Below are 25,109 nucleotides of genomic sequence, written 5' to 3' on the forward strand. Positions count from 1 at the left end.
GGTCCATCAGCTCAGCCACAGGGCTCTAACAGGACACGGTCAGAGGACCCACAAACACTGGAGCCAGGAACACAAACTCCCTACATGTGCCCAAGAATGTGTTTTCCTGTCCTATTTGTTTTGATTTCCTGCTGAATACATTAAACTAGGGCTGCAGGCTAAGCCTAATACTAAGCTAATGGTAGCAAAAACAAGAAAGATGGGTTTGGGTTTTGGATTACCGTAACTCACAGTAAATTGCACTATTGACAAAATTGAAAGTGTGGCTGAACTCTGGGAAGTTGTGCTTTTGTCTGGAAGACCTACATGACATCTCAAGGGTATAACCAACTTAATTTTTTACCATCATAACTACTGTAATGGCAGCTTTTTTTTTTTCCCCCCAGTGTTCAGCCACACTTTCAATTTTGTTCATCGGTGAGTTACGGTAATTCAAATACTACATCCACAGGCGGATGTTTAGGTCTTAAGAGTGTTAATGGAAGAAATTAAAAATACAAAAAATGACCACTCAAAAGGCTGAAACTAAGAAAACTAAACCAATCACTTTCACAGATGTAAAAAAAAAAAAAAAAAACTACAGTAGCACAAATTAGAACTAGAAAACAAAAAAGTCCAAATTAAAAATTAAAACTAATGGAAAAAAAGAGTACTGATTTGCCTAAAGGAGCTGGTAAACTGATTTGCATTTATCATTTGCATGTTAAAAAAAAAAAATCTTTTAAGACCTTATTTGGCATCAATCGCATCTACTCCAAAACTCGAGTCCAGGTTCAATTCAGTTTGTCAAAAGCCTCTCGTGGCCACCTGTGGCCTCCGTACGTCCCAGAACCTTCTGTGTCTTTAATCAGATACAGAATACAATAAATGTGAACCACATGCATGAGTTTTTTATTGCTAGATTTGACTCACAAAAGGATGACGCTTTGTCAAAAATCCCCCCGATATATGAAAATATAGTCAGCGTATGTATGAAAAGTCTTCTGCGGTGATCATTTTTCTAAAGGCGGCTGTGGAAATGAACCTAACAAGAAAAATGAAGAAGAAGAAAATATTATTAAAGAAAAAAATAAAAAAAAATTGCAGAGAGAAAAACATTACAGTGTGTCAGGATCCCACAGCCGGTTGATTTTGGATTTAAAAGACAAAAGCCAAACAGCACAGCCAGGCAGAGCAAACAAAAAGCCCCTCATTAGAGCTAATTCAGAGACGAGCCGCAGCCAGAGTACCAAAGTGCAAACAAACCATGGCATAACTTTCCCAAATACTACGGGTTTATTATTTGACACAACAGCATGGGGTTGACTTATTTGATCCCGGATCCATTTTTTCCCTCGCATAAGTTCCAATTGCAGATTAACTGCTGTAAACCGTGGCAGGGTTTCAGGTAGCAGCACAGAACCGATTTCCCTCCTCCTTCATTATACAGCAAACAGCTGGAGGCCTCGGGGAAGGTTGCGAGGGTTTGGGGTGTGAGATGGAGAGAGAGTCCTGAGGGAAGGTTTTGGACCTAATTGGCACAGGCATGTCAAATGTTTCCGTGAACCAAGCTGGCACCTCTTTACGTCCAAAAAAAAAAAAAACAAAAAAAAAAACCCTCCCTGTTCCTAACAAACGGAGCAGAGCATGAATGCGAATAAGCCCGCCGACCCCTGAGTGACTTTTAGCATCCCAGCGCTACAGGCAATAAGCGTGGAAACGGGATGGGTGGAGGGATATAAAATCAGTTTATTAAAATGGATATACAAAAAAAAAATATATACATATATACTGTGACTGGCAGATAATCTGAAGTGACCGCTGGGACATCGAAAACATCCGGTGAGGTGATGATTTTCTGACGAAGGAGAGAAGCCACAATCTCTCGTCTAACCACACATTTTATGCTAATTCTGTTGGGACAGTTCAAAGCGATGAGGCTTCAGCCTAGATGATCTGAACAGACTTGAAACACCTCGCAGGATAAATATAGATATTAATGAGGAGAGAAAAATCTGTCTTCTTCTCTTTTTTTCTTTGTTTGAAACTGCTTAATGCAGTTAAGATGCAGAGCTCCCATTAATACCGACCATTACGCGACTACGTCAAGTCTGCTGACAAAGAATTATTTGCTAATGAATGCGAATTAGCTTAAATAATGACCACATTAACATAACTACTTATGTTCAATATATCACAGAGATACGGCGCAGGCACTAAGCAGCTCAAGTGCCTTTCATTCATCATGGTTTCGCCTAATTTATATTGCGTGTTTTAATATTTGATGGCACGTATTTATTTTCCATTTTAGGAGATGTTTTCTCTTACGTATTCAGCGCTCGTGGTTAATCTTCACCGGCTAATATTAGTCTTTCTATTGTTAGCGACTGGATGAACATTTTTACCGTGGTAGGGATGGTTTGAAAGGAGGGAAGAAGATCTTTTATCGAAGGAACAAGGTGTAGCAGTTTATACAGAACTGAAATCTGTTGTGATATGTAATGTAGGGGTCATTCTGGCCTTTTCTGTGGTATACAATTGGTTGGGATTTGAGCAACAATGGCATCTCAGCAACTGTGTTTTATGGGAGCAAGTAAATGGTTGGAAAATATGTTTATATTTGATACATTTTAGCTAGCCTTCCAATATGGTGGGCTATTTGGTGTGTAGAATATCAATTAAGTTAAGTAGCAGCACAGCAACTGTGCAGGTGTGTTACTTTTGGGACAGATAATGCAAAGCTGGGGGTTGGAGGACATGCGGTACTTAGAGTCACAATATCTAACAACTGCTGAGACCTGGTGAGACTTTAAGTTAGCTTCTTAATGGTGTCAGTTATTGGTGTCATTGTAGTAATTTCGCCAGACATCCAATAGACTCTGTTTATTGAAAAATTACATGAAAATCATACAAAAATCTTGCTCGGCCTCAGGAGGATAGTTGAACATGAATTATTTCGCTCTGGTTTCTTTAGCCACTTACGTCTCCCTTCTAGTGCTAACCAGAATTAGCCTGGGAACCAGCCCTGCTTCCCCCACCCTAAAAATTGGCTTGTGGAAAAGTGGTCACTTTGTTGGAAACTGATTATGCTCCGGCAAATGTCTGCCAGACCAATCAAATCGTTTGGGTGGGTTTAATGTTGGGATTGACAGAAAATGTTCTTCAGTAACCTAAGCCAACCCATATTCTGAGAGATTTGGGGAACTAGACAAAGATATGTTTAAGTTTAGAAGGCTAACTAGCGAGCTATAATAATAGCTAGCTAAGATCGCAGTAAATGAGTGGTGTAGGAACTTGTTATGTAGCTAGCTAGCTAGATAGCAGTCACTAAAGTTTTTTTGGGGGGACAATGACAAACTCTCTATAGTCTCAACTATACTTAACTTTTAGTAAAGCGGTGACGTATCTAAACATTTGTGATATTTCCATATGATAACCATGAACTAGGGCTGCAACTTGCTATGGCTTCCTGTCAAGGTAACTCCGAGTTCTCAGCATTTTATTCCTTTAACATAATGTTATTGTCCAACATTATTAATTAAGAAATAACAACAAGAAGAAAACAGTTTTAAAGGTATGAAATGTCTCTTTCACCCCTCCTTTGACCTCTGTATATCTAAAATGACAGCCATGCCAGAGAGAGAGATCTTGGCTGACTAACTTCTAATTACCAGTAGTTATGGACAGCGCCGCTCTCAGCCATTATCACCAGCCAGAGGCTTTTATGGTCTTTCTGCGGCTGCTGCGTCTCTCTCGTGCTCTCTTGAAGGCCCTTCCCGGTTTGAAATACCTCATTTGGCTGCTGCAGAAACAGTGTGTGGCTTGTTTTGTAAATTAGCAGACAATGCGGCCCCGCGGACACGAATGGCTGCTTCCTCTCAGCGTGCGCTTACCTCTGGTTGTGTTTGTCGCGTCATGAGCAAAAGGTTCACTGGGAGGGTAAAGCTGACAACCGGATCTGCATAAAAGAGCCATCATCCGCAGAGACAAAGAGGTGCTGCCGACGAAGCCGCTCCTCGGAGCTTTTTTGGGTGAGAATCCAATTAGAGGAGTGTTATTGAACTGTGTGTGCTCACCAGACGCTGATCGGTGTTGTGGTCCGGATCTGACTTAACGGCCGATGTCTAGTTGCGTGTGAAAATTCAAATGTTTGTCTTCTCACAGGCGTCATTCATGGTTTATGGTAAATAATCTCCATTTGAGTACGTTTTGTAACACATGTCATTAACATCCACGGTGTGCTTAGGACAAGTACATGTATCGTGCTGGGGTGTCATTATGTAGCCCGTCTTCTCCAACACACGCATGGAAACAGAAAGGTCAAATAATGACAGTCCGTTTAACGCACAAACACACCACACAGTCCTCAACGTAACTTAACATTCAAAAACAGCAAAATCATTCCTGCAATTTCTCAAGTGGTCATTAATAATTTCTTTCTGGCACAGTATCCATAGAGAATATGAAATCTTATTAGGCACAAAAATCACTTTTAATTGGAAGGAACTTGATACTTTTTTTTTTGTTATTTATTTATTTAAAAAGTATGAATATAAAAGAAAAATAAGTATTTGGTTTACAGCAAAGCCTAACTAAGAAGTGACTCAAACCAAACCACCCTCTGTGGACGACTGGTACGAAATCATTTAAATTAATAACTAATTAAATTCATTTTAATTAAATAAATTTCAGCATGGAAAGGATCACATTCTCCGTGAATTGGCAGGAAACTAAATTTGATTAAAATTAGACGGAAATGGAAGAAATGTATGTACCTCAGATGCCCTTTCCTTTGTTTAACGTGCATATCCCAGATGTAGAAACTCATATCTCTGACCTCATTGTGTTTCAGACCTCTTTCAGGTGTTCTCAGTCTGAGTGGCCAATCAGAGCTAGGTTGAGAGTTAGATTAATCACCAAACTCCACATACTTTATCTAAGTTAAAAGTTGACCTGCCCTAAAACGTACAGCTCTGACAGTAGAGTACAGTCTGCACACTCTCAGAGAAAAGGTCTCATCGGGCCACATCAGTGAAAACACCTGTGCAGGTGAAGCATTTAATAACCAGACAGTTGCGAAACAGGAGCTCCTGTTCAGTATGAAGAGGTCGAAGGAGGCGAATGGACATCCTGTTCTGGAAATGCACCAAGCTGTTAAAGAAATGTAGCTTGTAATGGCGCTAAACTGTAACGTTTGGCACAGCTCGCTGCTCACCACTGGATGAATAATGAGTTTGATAAGTAACTTCCACATTATCACGCTAGCCTTCTAAATTAGCTTTGGCTCAAAGCACCAGTGAGCCAACGTTCATCTGCGTCTGACAAGCCTATAAGCACAGGCCAACTTAAAGCAAACTGTGTTTTAAGAAAAATCCAAACTTTTGTATGGTGGCGTGGGTGTGCCAAAAATAAGGATGTGTCAAAGCCAGTGACTAGTTTAACTTCTGATGGTGGTATTTCAGTGGCTCAGTCTTATTTGCAAAGTCTTCCTTAAATTCTCTAGAGCCAAAACAAAAACAACATGCTAAAAGACACTAAAAATGCAACATATTCCACATTGCATCTTTGTCTGTTCTTGATGTGAAAGTATGATTGGAACCACTCCTGGGCTTAATTAACATTTATTTCTAGTATTCATTAAACATATTTTTCTCTTGTAAAGGTTGCAACAGCTAGTTTGGCAGGCATAGGAGCTGCTAGCTTCAAATGAAGGCCGTTAGCTACACGGCTAGCTAGAGCTTCGCTAAAGGTTAGCAGACGGAGTTTCTGGTCCAACTATGTGGAATGTGAAGCTAATGATGAAGCCGTATCTTGTAATTTTAAATGAGAGGTGGGGGCTTTCGGAGGTTGCCAGCTGTCCACTTAGGTGTCACCCACCTCGGGCACTGCCAAGATGGACACAGCCGTAGACACCACGCTGAGCTTCAAAACCTCTCTTCAGGAAACCTAGTTGTGACTCCACAGTCTGTTTGTCCATTTCAAGACAACAGTTGTATATGGTTTTGACTACTTTAGTAAGTAAGCTTGAACAACTAGCGAGCTCTGGAGCAATTTACACTTTTGTAATATTTGTGTCGCATCAAAAAGCACTTTAAGAGTACAGTTACACTAACTAGGTTACAAGGGCTTGGACGCGTATGAATGCGAGTACACACACACAGACACACACACACCCTGCCCCAGTGTCGACAAGGAGACTGAGCTGAGCTGTCAAAGCTATGTCACCGTGTTGTCATGGCATGCTAATGGTAAATGGTGCCACGTTTGGCAATTCTCTCACGGGCAGACTAAAAATACAGTCAATCCATCAAACCAAGCAGCAGGATACTCACAAGCCTCTGAACGACTCTGAGGCGTCATTAACCGTGTCCCTGAAAACTGCCCCCGAGTCTGTGACATTGCTTCTCTTACCTTGTCTTGAAGCGGAGCGTTTACACTCGCTGGCCGGTTCATTAGGTGCAATCGTAAAAAAGTGACGCATTTAAATACACCGCTCAAAAACATTGGATGAACACTCTTTAATCAGAGTACAACACCGCGTCAGTTAAACTTCTGGGACGTTGATGTGGTCAGTTAAGTAGCAGCGGGGGCTGTTAATCAGTTTCAGCTGCTTTAATGTTATGGAAATTAACAACAGGTGCACTAGAGGGGCAACAACAAGACAGGGGTGGTTTTAGAGATAGAGGCCACTGAGTTTTTTTTACTCATGGAGAGCTGGACAGGGCTGTGGAAGGTCCTCAACTCATCGGCAGGATCGACGTCGGCTCGTTTGTGCATGAAGGAACAGAATGAGCACTGACAGAGCCAGACCACAAAGTGACCTCCAGCGGCTCCACTGGTGTGAATGTCTCTGACCACACAATCAGAAACAGACTTCATGAGGGTGGCCTGAGGGCCCGACGTCCTCTAGTGGGCCCTGTGATTTCTGCCCGGCACCGTGGAGCTCCACTGGCACTGGCACGCATACAAGCAAATGGGGGCCATGTAATTTCAGCTAAACAAATAATCTGCCACATTATTTTTTCTCACTTGGATTTCCAGGGTTTCTGTAAATTCAGTCCTCTAGGTGTGGATCATTTTCATCTGTTAAATGATGTGGACCCCTTTCATTCTTAAAGCATTACCCAGTCCATATCGGGATAGATATCCAACATGGTTATTTATTTTTATTTTTATTTTTTTGGAACATGTAGTTTGTGGTGATAAACTGGATCAAGTGTTTGTTATTTATTCCTGCCAACTTTCTAAAACAGGGTTGTCAAAATAAAAGAAACCAATAAAACATAATATAATTCAGCAGCACTAAGATTTAATGTAGGACTTATATTAGGATGCATTTGTTTTGCAATGAACTGGCAAGTGAGTGTATCTGGATTTGTGTAGGAGCCACCTTCTTTAAATGCAATGAAGAAAAAAAAGGAAAAAAAAAACAGCTTTTGATGTAGAGCTCTTTTGAGAAGACTTTTTCAACTTTCAAGATTTTCTCCTTTTTAATCTTTATTTCTTCTGGTCAAACTGTTCCACTTGTTTTGATTAATTCAAACACGCCAGTCCTCATCATCAGTTTCTGCAGGCGCGCTGCATCTGAAAAGTTTTTTTTTTTTTGGCCCCCCCCTCCAATCACATCCACCTCCACACGCTCATTTGTCAGATGTCACCTTGCAATCAGGGCTCACAGACAGACTCGTCATTTTCACCGCTTGAATACGGACTTCATCTCCACTTTGGCACAAAGAGGAGGTGTGATCCATTACCTGGAAAATAAAAAAAAGCCCCGAAATGATGCTGTAGAATCCAGACGGCGATGGATGTAAGTCTTTGTGTGTCAAGTAGGGCCTTTTTATTTCAGAGGCATGAGGAATGAATATATAGACCAAGAGGTGGCAGTAGTGTAGGCTTGTAACCATGGCAAAAAACAAACAATTAAAAAAATATTCTTCTTCTATGCATTTTATGAAAAGAAATCACTTACCAAAAGAAATGGTTTTGAAATGTCATCGCCGAGGCCACACATCACGGTGAAAGCGCAAACAGGCCTTCCTCCACCTCTTTATTGATCCCCTGACCACGCAATCACCATAGAAATGGAGGGAGATTTTTCAGCCATGTATAACATGTCAAACCATCCACTTTCTCATTCCTGTGTAGAGACTAACATGCTGAAATATCGTCGATGAGCGAGAAGGATGGGAAGTTAACCCTGACCTCTGACCTCCCTGTGGAGAGGGGAGGTGAGATGAGAAAATTCTCCGAGCCGATTAGACTGACAGGAGATCTCACAGTGACCTCATGTGGCGGCAGAGAGCTACTGCAGTTTTGAAATAAAAAAAAAGACACAGGCGCAATCGTACCTTAAATTCATTTACTTAAATTAAAAAATGTACATCACATTATCCTTTACAATAGACATGTCTTTTAAAAACTCAGTGGTGTTTTCTTCACTGTACAATAATTTGTATACAAATTCCTCCTTGACAAAAAAAAAGAAAAAAAAAGGAAACCATGTATAGCCACAAATTAATTACTCATTGTAATGGCTACAGTGATTTCCTAGTAACACTTGGGCTTTAATTAGCAGATAATCTAGGAGCTGCTTCAGTCCACAAAACAGGACTATATATATATATATATATATATTTAGATGTAGAATTTTTAATTCACTTCAGTCTTGATTTCAGATTGAGGCCGTTTTGGAGCCTTGAGACAATTTATTTGAGATTCGTCCAAACAGGCAGGTGCCACAGCCAGTCTGGGTCACTCAGACGTTTAGATGTTTGGAAAACTAACCATTAACATTTACACACAATTAGAGGAACTACATACGTGTTTAATACGACGGTGAGGACACCAGCTTGAATGGAGACGACAACACCAATGCTTTTGACAACGAGCGCGGATGAATCTGTAAGTCCTTTGCGGTCATTACGAGCAGAATAGCATTAGAGACGTCGAAGGAAAAGCTTCAAAATCCTGACTAATCTACTTCCTTTCTATAAAGTTAGATGAGAAAATCGATGCTCTTGTGTTTGACAAGACTTTGACTGAAAGCAAAAATACTAAATCAACAAAATGTGCCAGTTTTCCCTCCCACATTAAGTAAGAACCATTAGCTTAGCGGAAAGCTGAGCTAGCACGGCCTCTGCCTAAATGAAGGTAACTATGGTGACCATACACATTCTGGAAAAGAGTAAATTTTCTCATCTATCCCTCAGTAAGAAAGACATTTTTTGAGCCATGTTCTTGTTGCTTTTACAAAAAAAAAAAAAAAAGAGTCAATCCTAGCTTTTGCTCATTCTCTACAACTCTTCAAAAGGTGTCAGGACGGACCAAACCAGCTGTCAGAAACACTTGATGTTGCCGTGTCAGTCCACCATGACCATCTCTGCTCCGCGTGAAGCCCGGCGGTAACGACAACTTCCGCTACATCGCGACTCCAGCGGTGTCAGATATGACGATGTACGCGGTGCGTGAGGCTTAAAATACTGCTCCTGTCGCCTCTACGGTCGGTGTTGGTTACTGGCGAGCAGAGACGGCCACGTGAGCGGTGCAGAGTCAATGAGACATCAATTCAACAACAGCAGTCCAGTCTTCATAACTCCAGAGGCAAAGGAATTCAAACTGGGTTAAACCAAAAGAACAACCGAAAAAGAAAAGAAAGACAACGGCGTATTTTTTACAACCTTCTGTAAACATGAGCTTAGGCAGAATATGGCAGACAGACACACAACGATTTGGCAAAAGAAAACAAAAATCATAATGGTAGACATGTAGAACGTGATACATTCTGTGCTTCAGCTGAGAGCGGCCATGTTGGAGCTTATAGCCGGGCTGCTCCTCAGAGATAACAGATTACAAAAAGGCTTCAGGTAAAAGCTTTAAGACTACGACGAGACCGATTTCACCCGTTCATGGATCAGATTCTAAACAAAAATAGGAATCCATGTTTGGGAAGGCAGCCCATTCATAAGAGGCTAAATCATAGAAATGTAAAAGAACCCTTTACTTTCATTTGGACTATAACTGGTTCCATTGCTACTTTGGCAACTTCATATCCAGCTCAGCTGATTCTAACAAGGATGAACGAGAGGATTTGCAGAGAGAAGCCTTGACATTTTAAGTGATTCTCTTACACAGAACGTAACAAAGACTAAAGTAAGTATTCAAAAGTCAAGGTCTCCCTTTATAGAGTGTTTTGTGAAGCTTGGGCTGCTGGGCGTTCAATAAACAGGAGTGGGACTGACTAACTCCGAAATCACCGCCTCCGCTCCTGCATCCCGTCTCCGTTCATCCCACAAAACACGGTAAAGTGTCTGATGTAGTTTGGCATTATATTTCTACACATCGAGCCGTTCCGCCGAGAACAAAGACCAGCTTTGCTCGTCGGAACTTGAACTAAAGTGACGCCGAAACATTCCGCTCAGTCCAGACCTCTCCTCTCTCCACTTCACCGACTACTGAAAAGATACGGCAACACCGACGCGGTGAGGAAGAGCGCTCACTGTGGCGTTACGTAAAAGTGCAAGAGAGAGGCAAGAGACAAGAATAGAAAATAATAGAATGTTTTTTTTTTTTTTTTTGTTGTTTTTTGTTTTTTTACAGATGGTAATCCTGGTTTTGGGATTTGATTTCTATTACTGCTTTTGGAACCTGAAACAACCTGACCAGCAAAGATGCGTTTAATGAGAATCTGTGATGGATTTTCATGTCATTATTATTAGCTTGACGTGAAAGTATGAACTGGAACTTGAACCAGGAACTTGGTTCCTTGGGGAAAAAAATAGAAGGATGGAAAAAAGCCAATTATCATCTAACAAAGTTCCTGTAGCATTAAATCATATTTGTGATTACCACTGTAGTAACTACAGGTCTATCTGAATTAACCATGACTGAAATGTCTGAGATTGCCACTCAGTGGTTTGAGTTTCAAGTTGAAATACCTTCTTCAGAATGTGACTGGTGCTGGCTCAATGAGTCAGACAAAAGAGAAATACCATAGGGATGGGGTGGTGGCCTGGAAACTGTCGCTAACACTGACCAGGTGTGAAGTAGTGGGCCTTTAAAGTCTGAAAAATGGTCAACAAATTCCAGTTAACATGTTGTGATAAAGTGCGAGGAAAATACCAGCGATGGTGAATCTCTCTCTTTCTATGAACAGATTGTGCCTTGAGAAGAGAAGAAGAGAAGATGAGACATGGGAGGCTATGCTCTCTCACTGCGCCACCTTTCTAAAAAAAAAAAAAAATGGCAGCCAGCGTTGTGCTCTCGTCTCGGACACAACCAGCAGCTCGCAGGGCCGAAAGCTGCTCATCCAAAAAGGCGGTTTGTTACGAAGACAAAAACAAACAAACAAAAAAAAAGGCATTAAAAAGAAAAAAAAAAAACTATTCACTGCACGTTTTACATACGCACACTTACAAACACAGAAGCGTACAATTTTTTTTGTTTTTGTTAGAGCGACAGTGACGACTACCGCTGAAATGTCTCCAGAGAAGAACCGAAAAAAACAGTGAGACAGCAGCGATGTAAACTAACAGAAAGGCTCTGTGTCAGTCAAACGGTGATCTGACGTCTTCACAGCTAATAATACACATTTAAAAAAATACAGTCACTGACCACTCACACACATATACACTCCTACCATTTTGTTGGGCTATGCCGAGAGGCACCGATCAGTTTAACGTGTAGATAGCTGAACATTGATTCGCTGTGATTTATGAAGCTAAAGCTTATACAGCCGTTCCTATACATGTCTGGCAGTTAAGAACCTCTTTTTTCTCTGCTAGTTTTGAAATTTTTTTTGTTTTTTTGAGCACTTGTTGAAGTCTTCCTACCACAGCAGACGTCACTCCACTGACTGCAGAATAAAGAGAAAAACCGACACGTTTATGAACGCACACGCACTCACACATGCAAACATAGAAACAAGTGAGTCAGGAAAGTAGTCAGCTCGTCGGTTGGTCAGTGAGGTGGGAGAGGAGAACCAGCCCCCTCACCAGCCTCCAGCTGATTGATAGAAACCACCACTGATCCTCCCTCCTCTGTCAGCAGATTCTGTCCATTATCCAGTGTGTCATGAGACTAAATACCAGCTACGCCCACATATCCTCTACAACATGGCCGAAGCAGGAAAATCCAGCGATCAAAGCCGAGCCGTCGGTGAGGAAGCCGACGCCCATCGCTAGAGGAGGAGGAGGAGGCTCAACCACAGCAGAGGAGTGTGGATGTTGAAAGTATCTTCCAGATGAAACTTGTGAGGCTCTGTGCCTCAGATTTTTAGCCCCGGTATGGAGGTATGCGGCTGCTGGGCTGCAGGGTATCTACAGCTCTGAGCTGGATGGTGGTTTGGTGGTGGTCATCATCTTCATGTACTGGGTGAAGATGGCCTCGAAAGCCTCATCTCTGTGGATCATGGCACCAAACACCAATGGCTGGAGGAGACAGTTGATACGTGTATATTTTAGACCAGTCACAGTTCAATTTTTAATCTCTCTTCAGCTCAGAGGTGGAGAAATTTGACAGTGACAAAAGGATCAGTGTAGACCGGAGTGATGAATAATAGCCCTGCAATCACCATGTTTGGCCACTTGGGGCCGCCAGTGTGTGTCCAATGGCCCAATCCCACTTCTAAGATGATTACAAATTTGATCAAAATATCCATTATGTTTATATTTGAGTAGCTCAGCATACATTGAGCAGGACCAGCTAAGTAAATTTCATTATTAATAAAAAAAAATCTCATGACATGGTGTAGCCTTGTTAGGTTGTCACGTTGGCAATGCTAAAAAGTTACTGTTGACATTTCTGGACAACATCTACTGTAAGTAAGAATTCAAGGTCTTTAAGAATAAGTCACAAACCTCCTGTAACTGTTATTTATGCCGGTCTAGCTCAATGCTTTTACTGATCAATATGTGAAATGTGTGTTGCTAAAAACTTATTAGACAAATTGTCTTCTAAATGTGATCTGTCAGTCTGCTGTATGCGTCAATGAAACAGTCTGTACCTTCTGAGTGGATGGAGTGGCTATAGAGATGCCCATCCCACTTCCTGGCAGGACTGACAACACTTTGTACTGTAGAAGACAAAACAAGACATCATTGGAGCAGCTGCAAAACAAGTATATGAGTAAAGGTAAGATAAATACATAAAAACAATTAAAATTTAACTAAAATAAGATAAAATAAGTGCCTCACCACACCACCGGGTATTAAAAGCCATTCTAAATAAATAGATTTTAAGTTTGGATTTGAAGAGGCCCAGGTCAGTGCTAAGACACATCAGTGGGGAGCTTATTCCAGAGTCTGGGTGGAGCAACTGAAAAGGATTGGTCACCCCAGTGTTTAAATTTTGACTTGGACAAAGCAAGAGTTGGTTAGAAAACCTCAAAGCCACACTCACGAACAGTTAGCATCTCAGATAAATAAGATTGAGCGAGGCCATTTAGAACTTTAAAAACAATCAATCCTAAAATGGACTGGAAGCCAATGGAGGGAATAAAGGATGTGCTCTCTTCTCTTCTTCTCTTAGTGTTAGTTAAAAAACAGGCAGCTGCATTTTGCACAAGTTGAAGGCGGCTAAGAGAAGACAGGAAGACGCCAGCATACAGAGTATTGCAGTAATCCAGTCTTGAACTGATTAGGCCATGGACAGCATTCTCGAGGTTGTGGCGGCTCAAAAACGTTTTGACTTTTGCCAGAAGACGTAGCTGAAAAAAAGCTTGACTTGACAATGTTGTCAATTTACTTGTCAAATTTCATGGAACTGGAAGAAGATTTTGGGTAAACCACTGCTTAATATCAGCAATGCAATTAAATAAAGTGCTCAGTGCATTACTAGGTTTCAAAGGCAGACTGATAGCGTATATAGCGTATATAATGAAAACAGAATAGGACCAAGAATAGAACCTTGCGGAACCCCACAGGCTGTTCTTGGATTCGAGAATGTACTTGAGTAGGTATACCTTTTGTATGTCAGTGATATCCACCAGCTTGATGACTTTATTCTTCTTGGAGGAGCCGGATCTGGAGCTGGAGCTCTCAAAGCACAGGTAACTGTAAGAGGGACAAAACAAAACAGGAGACAAAGTGAATGGTGTTCTTGTTAGTCAGGTGTAACTTCAGTAGCAGAGCTGTCCAGCTCACAGATATAGGGAGGGAGAAAGATTTGGTGCAACTTATAATCATATCAGCTCCTCATTACCTGCCCCTCCTCTCTGCTCCACAGTAACAATAACTACTTCTTCTATCCCACAGACTGAGATCAGATGAAAACAAACGCTCTCCTGAGAGACAGACTTACTTCTCTGTGACGTAAAGCATTCCATTCCTGATGTAGTCTGTGGGCATCTTCCGGTCTCGGTTTATTAAGCAGCACCTCCAGCCGTTCTCACACACTGAGAACACACAACAGGGAGAGAATTGTCATGTAAATATCACTTGCAAAGCTCTCATCTCTTTCACTTTTGTCAAATTAGGTATTTTGCTATAAAACTGATCCCTCACTTCCCAAATCTTCCTCCTGACACTTTCTTATCAGTTGGCCTTAATCAAGGGAATAGCATATGTAAACAAATGATCTACAGCTCAACCAGGATAAAACTGAGGTCTTAATTCTTAGTCCTGAAACTCAGAGAGAGAAATTACTACAAAACTCAGTCGCCCGTGTGCTGATGAGGACCAAAAAAAGAGGGAAAACATTACACCCATTTTAAAGTCTCTGCATTGGCTCCCGGTTTTCTTCAGAACTGATTTTGAGAATCTTTTATTGGTTTCTAAAACTCCTAATGGTTTTAGTCCAAGCGGTTAATCAGATTTGCTTTTATCATGTGAAAGTCGTAGAGCCCTCAGGTCTATTTATAATTACTTTTTAGTTTGGCTAATTGAAACTTATTTATTTATTTACTATTTTTTTTTAAATCTCTTTTACCGTTTTAGTAGTTAGCATTTCTACATGTTTTTTGTATGACCTTAAGTTTGACACTATTATTTCTCTCATTTTATGCTCTGGGGTCTTAGTGGTTAGCATTTAATTTTTATTATTATATACTATTTTTAGGGTTCTCAGGCCATTGGTTTTATCCAGCCTCTAGTGTTTCCTCGCCTCACCTCATCATGAATATTGTTTTGATTTATTCTGCATAATGGATTTTTAAGTCGTGTGTCTGTCTGTGCATGTGTGGGTATGTGTCTGTCTTGGAGGAGGGGGGAGGGGGGTACAGATGAGATTATTGTCAATAGCACTTTGCGCTACTTTTGGTATGAAAAATGCTTTACAAATTAAGTCTGATTGATTGATTGACTGATTCATCGATCTTTCTCTGGCTTTATCTTATTATTGTCCATAAGGAAATTATGGGAGAACAAGCAGAATGTAAAACCAACAGAAGAGTAATGATGTACTGCTTTAAGTTTAGTTCCCTCTTCTTCTGTATGTGCTCTGCATGGCTTAATCCAATACAAAATCTTTCATAAAATTCATAATAAAACGCGGAACTGGCCAGAATCTTTGCTTCTCTTAGCGATGCTTGTGACAGATGTAACCAGTCCCCAGCTAATCACACATTTTAGCATGTTTTGGCCTAAGTTGGCGGCTTTTAGGGAGAGTGTTTTTGAGCAAATCATTTCCCCTAATCCATTCCTGGCCAGCACCCCACCTGAAACTAACCTCCCCATGGCAACAAAACAAGCTTCAGCTTTTACAACCTTGCTAGCCCAGAGGCTGATCTTGCTCGAAAAGGAGGCTTACCCACGCCCAAACACATTGTAATTGGATCAAGAAAGTGCCCTATAACTTAAAGCTTGAAAAATTAGATTCTCACTCACTGCTTAAGTTAAGACATTCCAAGACACATGGAGCCCCTGTCTGAAAGTGATAAACTCTCTGTACCAGCCCTGGAGGCTTCTCTTTCCAAAGCTATTTTCTCCCTTAGCAACATCAGCAGTCCCCCCTCTTTTTTTTCCCTTCTTTGAATGGGTGAATATGCTGTTTGTCTAATGTCTCTGTTTGGCTCCGGCCTGAAAGAGGTTTGTTCACGGGGTGGGAAGGGACAAGAGGTTTATTGACATGCGACTGTCTGGCTGCACAATTATTTAGATGGTAACTGTCTACTACATGTCTGTATGCACTAACACATAAATAAATACATAAACAAACATGTGCAACCTTGTTTTAAACCACTGTGAGCACAGAAATCTAGCTAATGATCAGTTTCTTTGCTTGTTTGACTGTGAAGTAATAAAAAGGCCTCCTCTATTATTTTGGAGCTGTAGTAAGTCCCCTCACCAGGAAGAGGGCGCTCAGACTCCGGCAGGTTGAAGATCTCATGAAAGGCCCCCTTCTTGGTGCTGTGAGAGCGACCCGTCTCCTCCTCTCTGTTCACCCCACATGGGATGGTGGCGAGACTGCCCCTAGACACCACAGGCTGAACCTGACAAGAAATGGACGAGGGGGGGGGGGGGGGGGGCAGACGAGAAGAAAATGGAGGACAGGACGAAAGGAGGACAGAAGAAAAAAATAATGTATGGAAGATAAAAAGAGGATGTGGAAACGTGAAAAAGGAGGGAGGAGGAGGGAAAGAAGGACAGACAGGGAGAAACGGTAAGAGTCTGCACACATTTGACCGGACGACAGCTTCCCAGTGCCAGAAATACTAGCGGCCAAACTTCAAACAGCCTCCTCAACTTTTCATACTGCATTAGGTGCTTCGCTGCGTGTGCACTTCTTTGCAGCAGGCTCAGGTGTGACGTGCAAAGCAGAGGGTGAGTCTGTCATTCACTCAGCATCCGCACAGTTCAGACAGTAGTAAAGTACAAAAGTACGTGTTAGTTTGTGAGCAACAGTCATCATTTTACTAAATACACACTGTTGAATTACGAAGCAGCCGCCCCTGGGGTTGAAAAAAGAAGCCAACACAGGAGAAAATCGGCCAAATGTGGCATACAAAAAAAATAGCTGGAGTGATCTGTCGTACACAGGCGTCAATCAATGGGATTAAAAAATGAAGCCAATGCGGAAGTGCCAAAAAGTTGCAGTTCCTCAAACGACCACTTGAGGCTGGCCTCTAAAGCGAGTCAATTCCTGTAGACTTCCATGTTTAGATGATGAACTTGACGGCAGGAACAAACATTCCCCCTGTTTGATAGTAATAAGCCTGAAAGAATAAATAATGCCATGATGAAGCGAGCCATCAGCCTCAGCTCCCAGCCTTTCACGCTCCACCTCTTTGGCCTTTTCTGAATAAACTGTGAGGAGCCAAAACCGCTCTGAAGTCGTGGATCGCTCGTCCGTCCAAGTTATATACAGTTTACCTAATGAATGTGATCTACTGACCTTATAAAAGCTGACGGCGACTACACTTTAGAACTAATTACTACGTTCACAGAGGACGAGGGAGGATTTAATGAACTAACACGAAGCGACAGTGGTCGGGGATTTCTAGGTGTAACTACTCAGGAAACCTACTGCTGCTTCTCACAAAGCAATGGATCAAAAGTGTCTTGAAAATGTTGAACAGCACACGTGTATACACCAATGCGCTGTAACGTTAAATAACATACAATAAGAAAACTAATTTATGAATTTGTAGACTCGTTCTTTACGATGACATTTTGATCCATTCTGTTCAAAAATCACTGACAGCCAGTCCCAAGGTGTGTCAAACATCTCGCCCGCGCACACACACTTCACATCCACACGCACGCAAACACACACGCTTTGAGGTGAGCTGGCGGCACATCCAGGCACAGTAGAGGAACCAAAGGGAGACACACTGGAGCCCCTACCTTCTCAATGACAGAGAGCTGAGAGGGAGAAAACGACAGAGCACACCTGTGACTGAGGCCACAGCAGAGCATTCGCACACTCAAACGTTCACGTAAAAGAGACATCGGGCGCCTGGGTGACCTGCGCCGACCCGCCGTCCGTTCTGAGAACAGAGAGCGAGCGGCCGACTTGTGATGTATTATTGATAGGAGAGATGATATTTGGACACCCTATTGATCTCTCTCTTCTCTTTGTTCGACCGCAGGAGAATAAGTGGGAGGAGGGCCGGCACTTTAGCGGGTGGATATCAATGGCTGACCCTGACCGACAGCTGATGGACTGTCTACGTTTAGTTTTATTAAATGTTATTAAGACGAGCGTCCTCGTAAGAGTAGCTCATCGGGTACGTCTGGAGAAATAACCTGAATTCACAAAAATTGATCGGCATTCAAGCGCATCACTGCAGCTACTAAAAGTTTTATGATGCAACTGCAAGGTCTATATATGGTTTAAGTTCAGGTTTAACAGGAGGATCAGAGCGGCAGCGCTAGTCTTTGAATATCTGGTCTTAAGACGGGTTTCTTCCACGCACGTGTTGCATGTGGCTGCCTTACCCGCCGCGACACGGTGGCGTTGCTCCTCTCTTTGAGCTGGGGGTCGGTGGGAAGGCTGTTCCACACGATGTGGGGCGTGTCGTATTTGTCCCGGAGCTTCGGGCAGCTCTTAAACAGGAAGTCTATGATGAAGAACTTGATACCGGCGTACAGGCCTGCGGAGAAACGCACACGGATGAGAAAGAAAGAAGCTGCTTTCAGGAACAGACGGGATCAAAGGGGCTCCATTCAAAACGGTTTTAAATATCGGTGCTACTCGTAGTATATCCTACACTCTGATTCACATGAATTATTCAACAACTTTCAGTGTTTTTATTGATTTATAACACGCATTACAGCTTTATTCAGACAGGCAGTGGTGGGACATTAGGCTCCTGCTTGTTGATGAGTCATTTGAAAGGAGGTCCCTGGCCAGTTAATATGAGCATCCAGCACTCACTGCTCTATTTAGTACTATTTAGTATTTGTGTTGCATATCATAATGGTTCTAACCCACCCGTCATCATTTTCTCTTGTATTTTTCATTTTTCATAAATGTGTCTACACGGTTAGGTAGTTATTGTATGAAGGAATAAAGTGCCCATTGTTAATCCTGTCCACTTGCTCTGATTAGTCCATTGTTTCTCCATCTTCTATAATTCATTCAGCATCTCTGAACCATGGACTGCGTTAGCCATTAGTGTCACATTAATTAGAGAAGACATTTTCATTCAGAGAGCCGGACCACAACACAGACGTGAGACTGCAAAATGTAACAGTTACCTATTAGCACAAAGAAGCTTTTGAACATAAAAAGATTTTTTCGGTTGTAGTGAGGATGTGTATTTAGGGCGCGCGGCTGAATAAACCTAACCTTTGTGCAAACCTCTCCCCAGGAAACGTGAACCCGCAGTGGTTTACAAGAAAATGCACTAACAAACTTCATCAGATAAGCATGGTCATAGCCTGTAGCTGTAGGAGGGTCTTAGGTGCAGAGGAGGACCTAGCGTCAGTTTAGGCAACATGTCCAAGTAAATGAAAACAACAAAGAGACATGAGGAGTACACTGCATGGATTCCCTTAGCTGATTTTACATAAATAAATATCTGGTTGGCAGCTAAATAAAATCAGGTTGTGTTCTTCTGATGTAAACCATGCTAAGAATACTGACGAATAACATCGTTTCAACCCCCATTATTTACCAGAGCTCTTACAGCACTTAAGCCTCATAAGTGAACCTAATCAAAACCCTGAGAATGCTTACACGAGCTCCGCATGAATGCATTTGTTTGTGTGGACTGGACTGAGCGGCGCATTCATCCCAGGCCCATGAGCAGTACGTGCAGAATGTCGGACAGATAAAGCAGCTGTGTGCACATCTCTCACCCATCATGAAGCCCATTAGTTTGTATGGCAGGATGCAGGAGGTGATGAACGCCACCCAGAGGCAGACGTAAAGTTTCCGGGTGCTCTCTGGCTGCACCCACATGAACAAGCTGAACAGAAACACACACAGAGGGAAAGAGAAACACGGATTAAGTTCCATTGTAATTATTCCTTGGACAGTTGATTGTTAGAATAAAGTAGAGTTAAGAAAATATATTAAAACGTACTTCTTTATCTTCTCCAAAACATCTGCCATCTTACCAAAAAGGTTCTGTAGGGAGAGTTCAAACAGTGGATGAACCACTAGAACCGACTGATGATGATGATGATGATAGTAAACATGAACCTGTGCTGTACCTGTGCTTTTTGTGCAACGTCAAGTACAAGCTGAAACTTCTCCGATACAGTCAAGTCTTCCTTTGGAGGCTCCTGTAACACAACACAAAAAGACGAATTAGAAAAACTACGCGCCGACCTGTTGTGGAAATGTTTTCTTTCCGACATGCTAACAGGAAACAGGAAATGGGAAGTTGTCTTACCATGGGTTCAGAGACCTCAGGCACAATGCTCCACTGGATCCTCCAACCTCTGGAAGAGAACGAGACGTAAATAATGCTTTCTTATAGAAGCGTGTGAAGTGTATGCGTGAATTCAGGTCAACAAACTATCCTCCTAACTCTTCAGAACTTTTATTGTGACCAAGTGTCCTAGTTTGAAGGTCCAGACAAATGTCTGACAAGTACTAATGTGTCCTCATTTCACAATGATCCTTAAGATAGCCCACTTTAAAAGGGTTGCACATGGACTCCGTTATGAATCATTACTTTTTTTGGATATATACATACGTATGTTGATGATGTACATGTGTATATGTGTGTATATATATACATACGTATGTTGATGATGTACATGTGTATATGTGTATCTATATATGTCACTACTAAAGGCTACTTTAATATATATATTTTATTGTTTTACAGCCTTTAGTAGTGAGAATTCTAATTATAGGAAATACAACACGAGCATGTGCGTATGTTTTAACCATAACCAGAACATCAGAACATTGTGTGTGTGGCTTCCTGCCCACAGTATAAATTTGTTTACTGTCAGCACATCTGTGGCTTCGCTGTTTAATTTTAACACTGTTTTAACACACAGAGGGCACACATGCATGATCCAAACATTTCAGCTAAATATTACAATAAGAACTGGCACCAACGGCTGTTCCTCTGATACAGGACCGTCCACTGAGTCGATCGTGTTTTTACCTGGCGATGAGGTAATTTAAGGACAAGCGCAGGATAGCCAGGAAGAGGAACATGGGAATGGCCCAACCATGCCAAGCAGCATTCATGTAAATCTGAAGGGGAAAGGAAACACGGTGCAATGAACAGTTTAACATTCGAATTACTTAGCATTTTTTGTGGTGGTTAGTTAAATGAGCAATGGACAGACAAACAAGAAGCAATAAATGGTAGATTATCTGAGACAGTAATGATGACAGAGTCTCCGCCTTTTGTATTGACGATTAATATAATGACTCATTTCTTTATTAAACGCTGAAAGGAAACTCCTGTGTGGCTGCAGCACAACAGTCACCACGGTTCCTGGTCAGACCCTGACTTGACTTGACGTCATTGTGGGTAATATAATGGCAGAGGACGATGTACTATCAGACACATGTCAACACTAAAACAGGGTCATCTCTAGACACAGAGATGATCTTGTAATGATACGATATAACCACTGACTGTGGACATTAATGTAGATCTGATTAGAGCTCTGCAGTCTTTGGTAGAGTCACTGCAACACATCACTGTGAAGCAGAAATTACTTCATTAAAATCCCTGGTCATGCACCAAAGCTCTAAGGCCAAATGGGGTCAGAGTAACATTATATATATATATATCTCACATTTTTATTTAAGCTTAGGCATCCACAAGAATTATGGCCTTGTAGTTAAATTCCTGAGTTACGGCCAAACTGACTAATAAAACCGTTTTTGTAGAACGCTATGATTTGTTGCATCCTTGTATTGAAGACATGTACTTGCTGAGCGAGGCCAGTTTTGTGAGATCAAATGACCTTGGATTATCAGAATCAATGTTTGTACCAAGAAATAATAAAAAAGAAAAAAGAAGAAATTCTGTCACAGTGTTTTCCTGAAATGTTTCGTCCCACTGGTTTGTTGTAACAGTAGGGAAGGCATGCACTCACAATGAAGGCAATAGCTGAGGTGTAGACGGAGTGCCAGTTCGATAAGGCGGAGAGGTTCCTTAAGAAGTTGGTGACAGGTCTGGCTCCTCTCTCTGGAACAACAAGGGGAGAGAAATATTCAGTGTTTCATTCTAACACAGAGCACAGAACAACACTGTGTGCCTTGTATTAATATACACTGACTAGCCACTTGCAAACGAGGGTACATTTTATGAATTAAATCATTTATTATTTATTTCTAAAAGGGAGAATTTGTACCCTTAAGAAAAGTCATATAAGTTAACTTGAATGTCAATCATTATGCATTATTGTTTGTAATATGTATTGATATAGAATGAGGTATATGTATGTAGTGGCTAATGAGCACAGAGTAGCTGCTTCTGTTAAAGAATGTCTGAGTACTCACTGAGGCGCCTCATGTTTTCTGTCAACCTGCGTGAAAAACACAAGAAATGAAGGTCAGGATACACGTAGATGCTCACGTATAAGCGCTTGAACAGAAAACTGTGCTTTATGTGTGAGAGGAGGTGGTGACACTTCGGCCTTCGTCGGTTTGGTATGACTCACTCCCTTTTATAAAGGAGGAGAGAAAGAAGCAGGATAGAAAGCAAATGCGGGAAAAAAAAAAAAAAAAGCCTTCCAACTCGCTCTGTCGTGTCTGCCCAAAATGAAAAGCTCATGTAATATAATCATCCAGGAACCAACGCAATGACACAGTGAGTCAGCGACAGTGTATCTGTGGCACATTCCGGTTATCATAAGACAACCCCTGCTTGGCTATAAACCTTTAGTGCTCCTCTCCTGCTGTCTAATTCCACGTCTCGCTGGGTAACCGCAGAATCGCTACCTGAGGACACACGCTACGCGTTCTGATGAAAAGCAGAGTGCACCCACCTTTTAGCACTTAGCGGTTCCTCTGCCTCCACAGTGCTTTCCTCCGGCTGGAAGCGGAAGTCTTCGATGTAAACCCCGAAGCGCTCGTACAGCCACTTCTGCAGCCGGGAGCTCCAGACCTCCTTCTGCTGTTTGTCTGCTGAAGTGAGCGGACACGTCCATGTTAGCTTGTGTCGTAGCAGCGCCCGATTTAAAGCCATGGAGCAAGGTGAACTCGTCAATTAGTTTGTCTCATTGGTTGTCATCGGCCGAACCAGTTAAAGCCGGTTTGTTGTGCATGGAGCGGTCATAATGATTTAGACATTAACTAGTAAGAAAGAAATGGACTGTGGCATCATTCTATTACTATTGTTAAATCAAAAACATGAGAGCACAGAGGAAGGGGAACAAATGAAACAGTCTGCATCTGCTGCTATGTAAGATACAGTTATTAGCCTAGTCTGCTAAGCTAACCGCTTTGAGACCCAACTTACAGGTTACGGGTTATGTTAGAATGACTAATAAGTATCCAAATAAATCAATAAACTCGCCTCATGTTTTCTAAAGACAGACACTGACTAAGTGCTTCGAACATCTAACTTTAATATTCAAGTTTCATAAGCAGTATGAGGTCATCAATGACATCAGGGGCGTGCAGTCTTGTTTGTAACATTATCAACAGTTTCACGTGGCAAATGTGGCCTTTTAACTTAAGAGTGGAGCAACATAGCCTAATTGTTTATGCTGAAGTGCCCCTGAGCAAAGACCAGAACCTGCTGCTCAGCTGCTGTGGTGAAAACCTCTAAGTGTGCACTTATTTCCTGTGGTTGAACTGAGCCACCCGCCCCAGGTGCCCGGCTGCTTGAGTGCTCTGGCAAATCTTCCTAAAATAGTAAAAGTAAAGCGAAAACTTGTTTGGGCTCACACTCGTACCTGCTGTCCCATCAGTACCAATTAAGCCTTTCGCCTCACTCCGATTAGGACTTTCTCTGCTCCTGCATCTACGCAAACGTCCAAACGTACACATTCCTAATCTATCTCGACACAACAGACACATGCCTCCACTGCCAGCTGAAGCTCAGGCCTGACTGCCCTAGATGAAGTGATCTACAATCATAACCCATTTTCTAAAATTAGCCTCCGCCTTTCCCTCCCTTTCCCTTTCACTGACACCACACACGCACACAAACACACACACAGAGTGTAGGTTATTAGCAGTCAAACTGTGGAAAACTGTCATTCAGACACATCATCATCAGCAGCATAATAACTTTTATTGCAGTGGTCGGCTCCTATCTCCTCTGTCTGGCCTGTTTGAAAAAAAAAATTAAATGGACAAAATAAAAACCGGCCTATGAAGACCTGATATGATGGTAGAAAATAACCTTGAACTCTTGACGCATTAATGCAGTTTGTAGTATTGTTTCATTGCTCGTGATACAGCAAATTGAACGCTGGATTTCAACAGGCCGGTGTGTATTTGTGTAGTCACGCACTCTACACGCTGCTTTATGTCCTGCAATAACCCACAGACACCTCCGACGCAGTCTGTTCTTACACACACACACACACACACACACACACACACACCCTACACCCCCACCTCCCTGCACACACACGCTAACACTCTTCATGATTTACTCCCACGCTCCAACGACGTCACACTCATCTTTCCCTACTCATTTCCTGTCAGTTCCCCAAACTCCCACTCGCCCTCGCCCTCTCTCCCTCCCTCGTCCTCTAATGGTCTCACCTGTTCCATTGTTTGAGGGCGACTGCTGTTTTCGGGGCGGCTGCGGCGGAGAGTCCTCTAGCCTGAAGTGGGGGAAAGAGAAGAGGGTCTGTCATGTGTCAGTCTCACTTCTGTATTGTCAGAGCTGCTGCAAAACCTCAGGAAGTTCACGTGTTAATAAGAGGAAAGCTGCTGAGCAGGGTGAACCGACGACTGTCACAAGGCACAGGGAGACATGCACAGAGTTAGGACTGATTCACGGTTGGCGCAAAGGGACGCATTGCAAAATGTACAGTCAGATTTTTTGACTACTTTTTGAGACGGTGTTACATGTGTTGCAGCGATGCGTGTAATACCATCTGTCACCATGGGTGGCGGTAATGTACATAATATTAACCACGTTGTTATACGATAGAATAAGACTGTTTGAAACATGGCAGCCATGCACTAGCGTTTATAAGACACTTCCACATTCCTACAAGACTAACACCGGGAATGCGTGGATAGATGTTACTGTTGCGATGGCAAAGAGCGTAGAAACTTCGGACTTCGGAAGGGCACATAAAAAG

The 25,109-nt window shown here is 42.1% G+C and overlaps 1 protein-coding gene and 1 long non-coding RNA gene across 7 annotated transcripts in view; both read right to left on the minus strand.

Moving 5' to 3' along the window:
* Positions 1-904: 904 nt before the first annotated feature.
* Positions 905-6,534, minus strand: LOC125000319. The gene is made up of 3 exons (XR_007111314.1): positions 6,391-6,534; positions 3,873-4,001; positions 905-1,024 (listed from the first exon to the last, which is right to left on the minus strand). It is a non-coding gene; the product is annotated as an uncharacterized LOC125000319 (long non-coding RNA).
* A 1,793-nt stretch (positions 6,535-8,327) lies between these two features.
* The window catches only part of gramd4a (GRAM domain containing 4a), a 51,479-nt gene continuing 34,697 nt past the window's right edge, over positions 8,328-25,109 (minus strand). For 2 of the 6 annotated variants that reach the window (XM_047575364.1, XM_047575360.1), the window contains exons 5-20: positions 24,562-24,623; positions 22,830-22,968; positions 22,342-22,367; positions 21,936-22,027; positions 20,987-21,078; positions 20,258-20,306; positions 20,076-20,147; positions 19,946-19,989; positions 19,719-19,828; positions 18,354-18,508; positions 17,760-17,777; positions 16,261-16,405; positions 14,278-14,371; positions 13,940-14,030; positions 12,983-13,051; positions 8,328-12,407 (exon numbers count right to left, since the gene is read on the minus strand). In XM_047575364.1, coding sequence (XP_047431320.1) covers positions 12,297-12,407; positions 12,983-13,051; positions 13,940-14,030; positions 14,278-14,371; positions 16,261-16,405; positions 17,760-17,777; positions 18,354-18,508; positions 19,719-19,828; positions 19,946-19,989; positions 20,076-20,147; positions 20,258-20,306; positions 20,987-21,078; positions 21,936-22,027; positions 22,342-22,367; positions 22,830-22,968; positions 24,562-24,623 — 1,369 coding nt within the window. In that variant the 3' untranslated portion in view covers positions 8,328-12,296. The remainder of the gene's footprint in view (positions 12,408-12,982; positions 13,052-13,939; positions 14,031-14,277; positions 14,372-16,260; positions 16,406-17,759; positions 17,778-18,353; positions 18,509-19,718; positions 19,829-19,945; positions 19,990-20,075; positions 20,148-20,257; positions 20,307-20,986; positions 21,079-21,935; positions 22,028-22,341; positions 22,368-22,829; positions 22,969-24,561; positions 24,624-25,109) is intronic. The other 4 variants (XM_047575361.1, XM_047575363.1, XM_047575365.1 and 1 more) reach the window with 4 other exon arrangements.

Source organism: Mugil cephalus, chromosome 22 (assembly GCF_022458985.1).
Source record: "Mugil cephalus isolate CIBA_MC_2020 chromosome 22, CIBA_Mcephalus_1.1, whole genome shotgun sequence".
NCBI classification, from domain to species: Eukaryota; Metazoa; Chordata; class Actinopteri; order Mugiliformes; family Mugilidae; genus Mugil; species Mugil cephalus.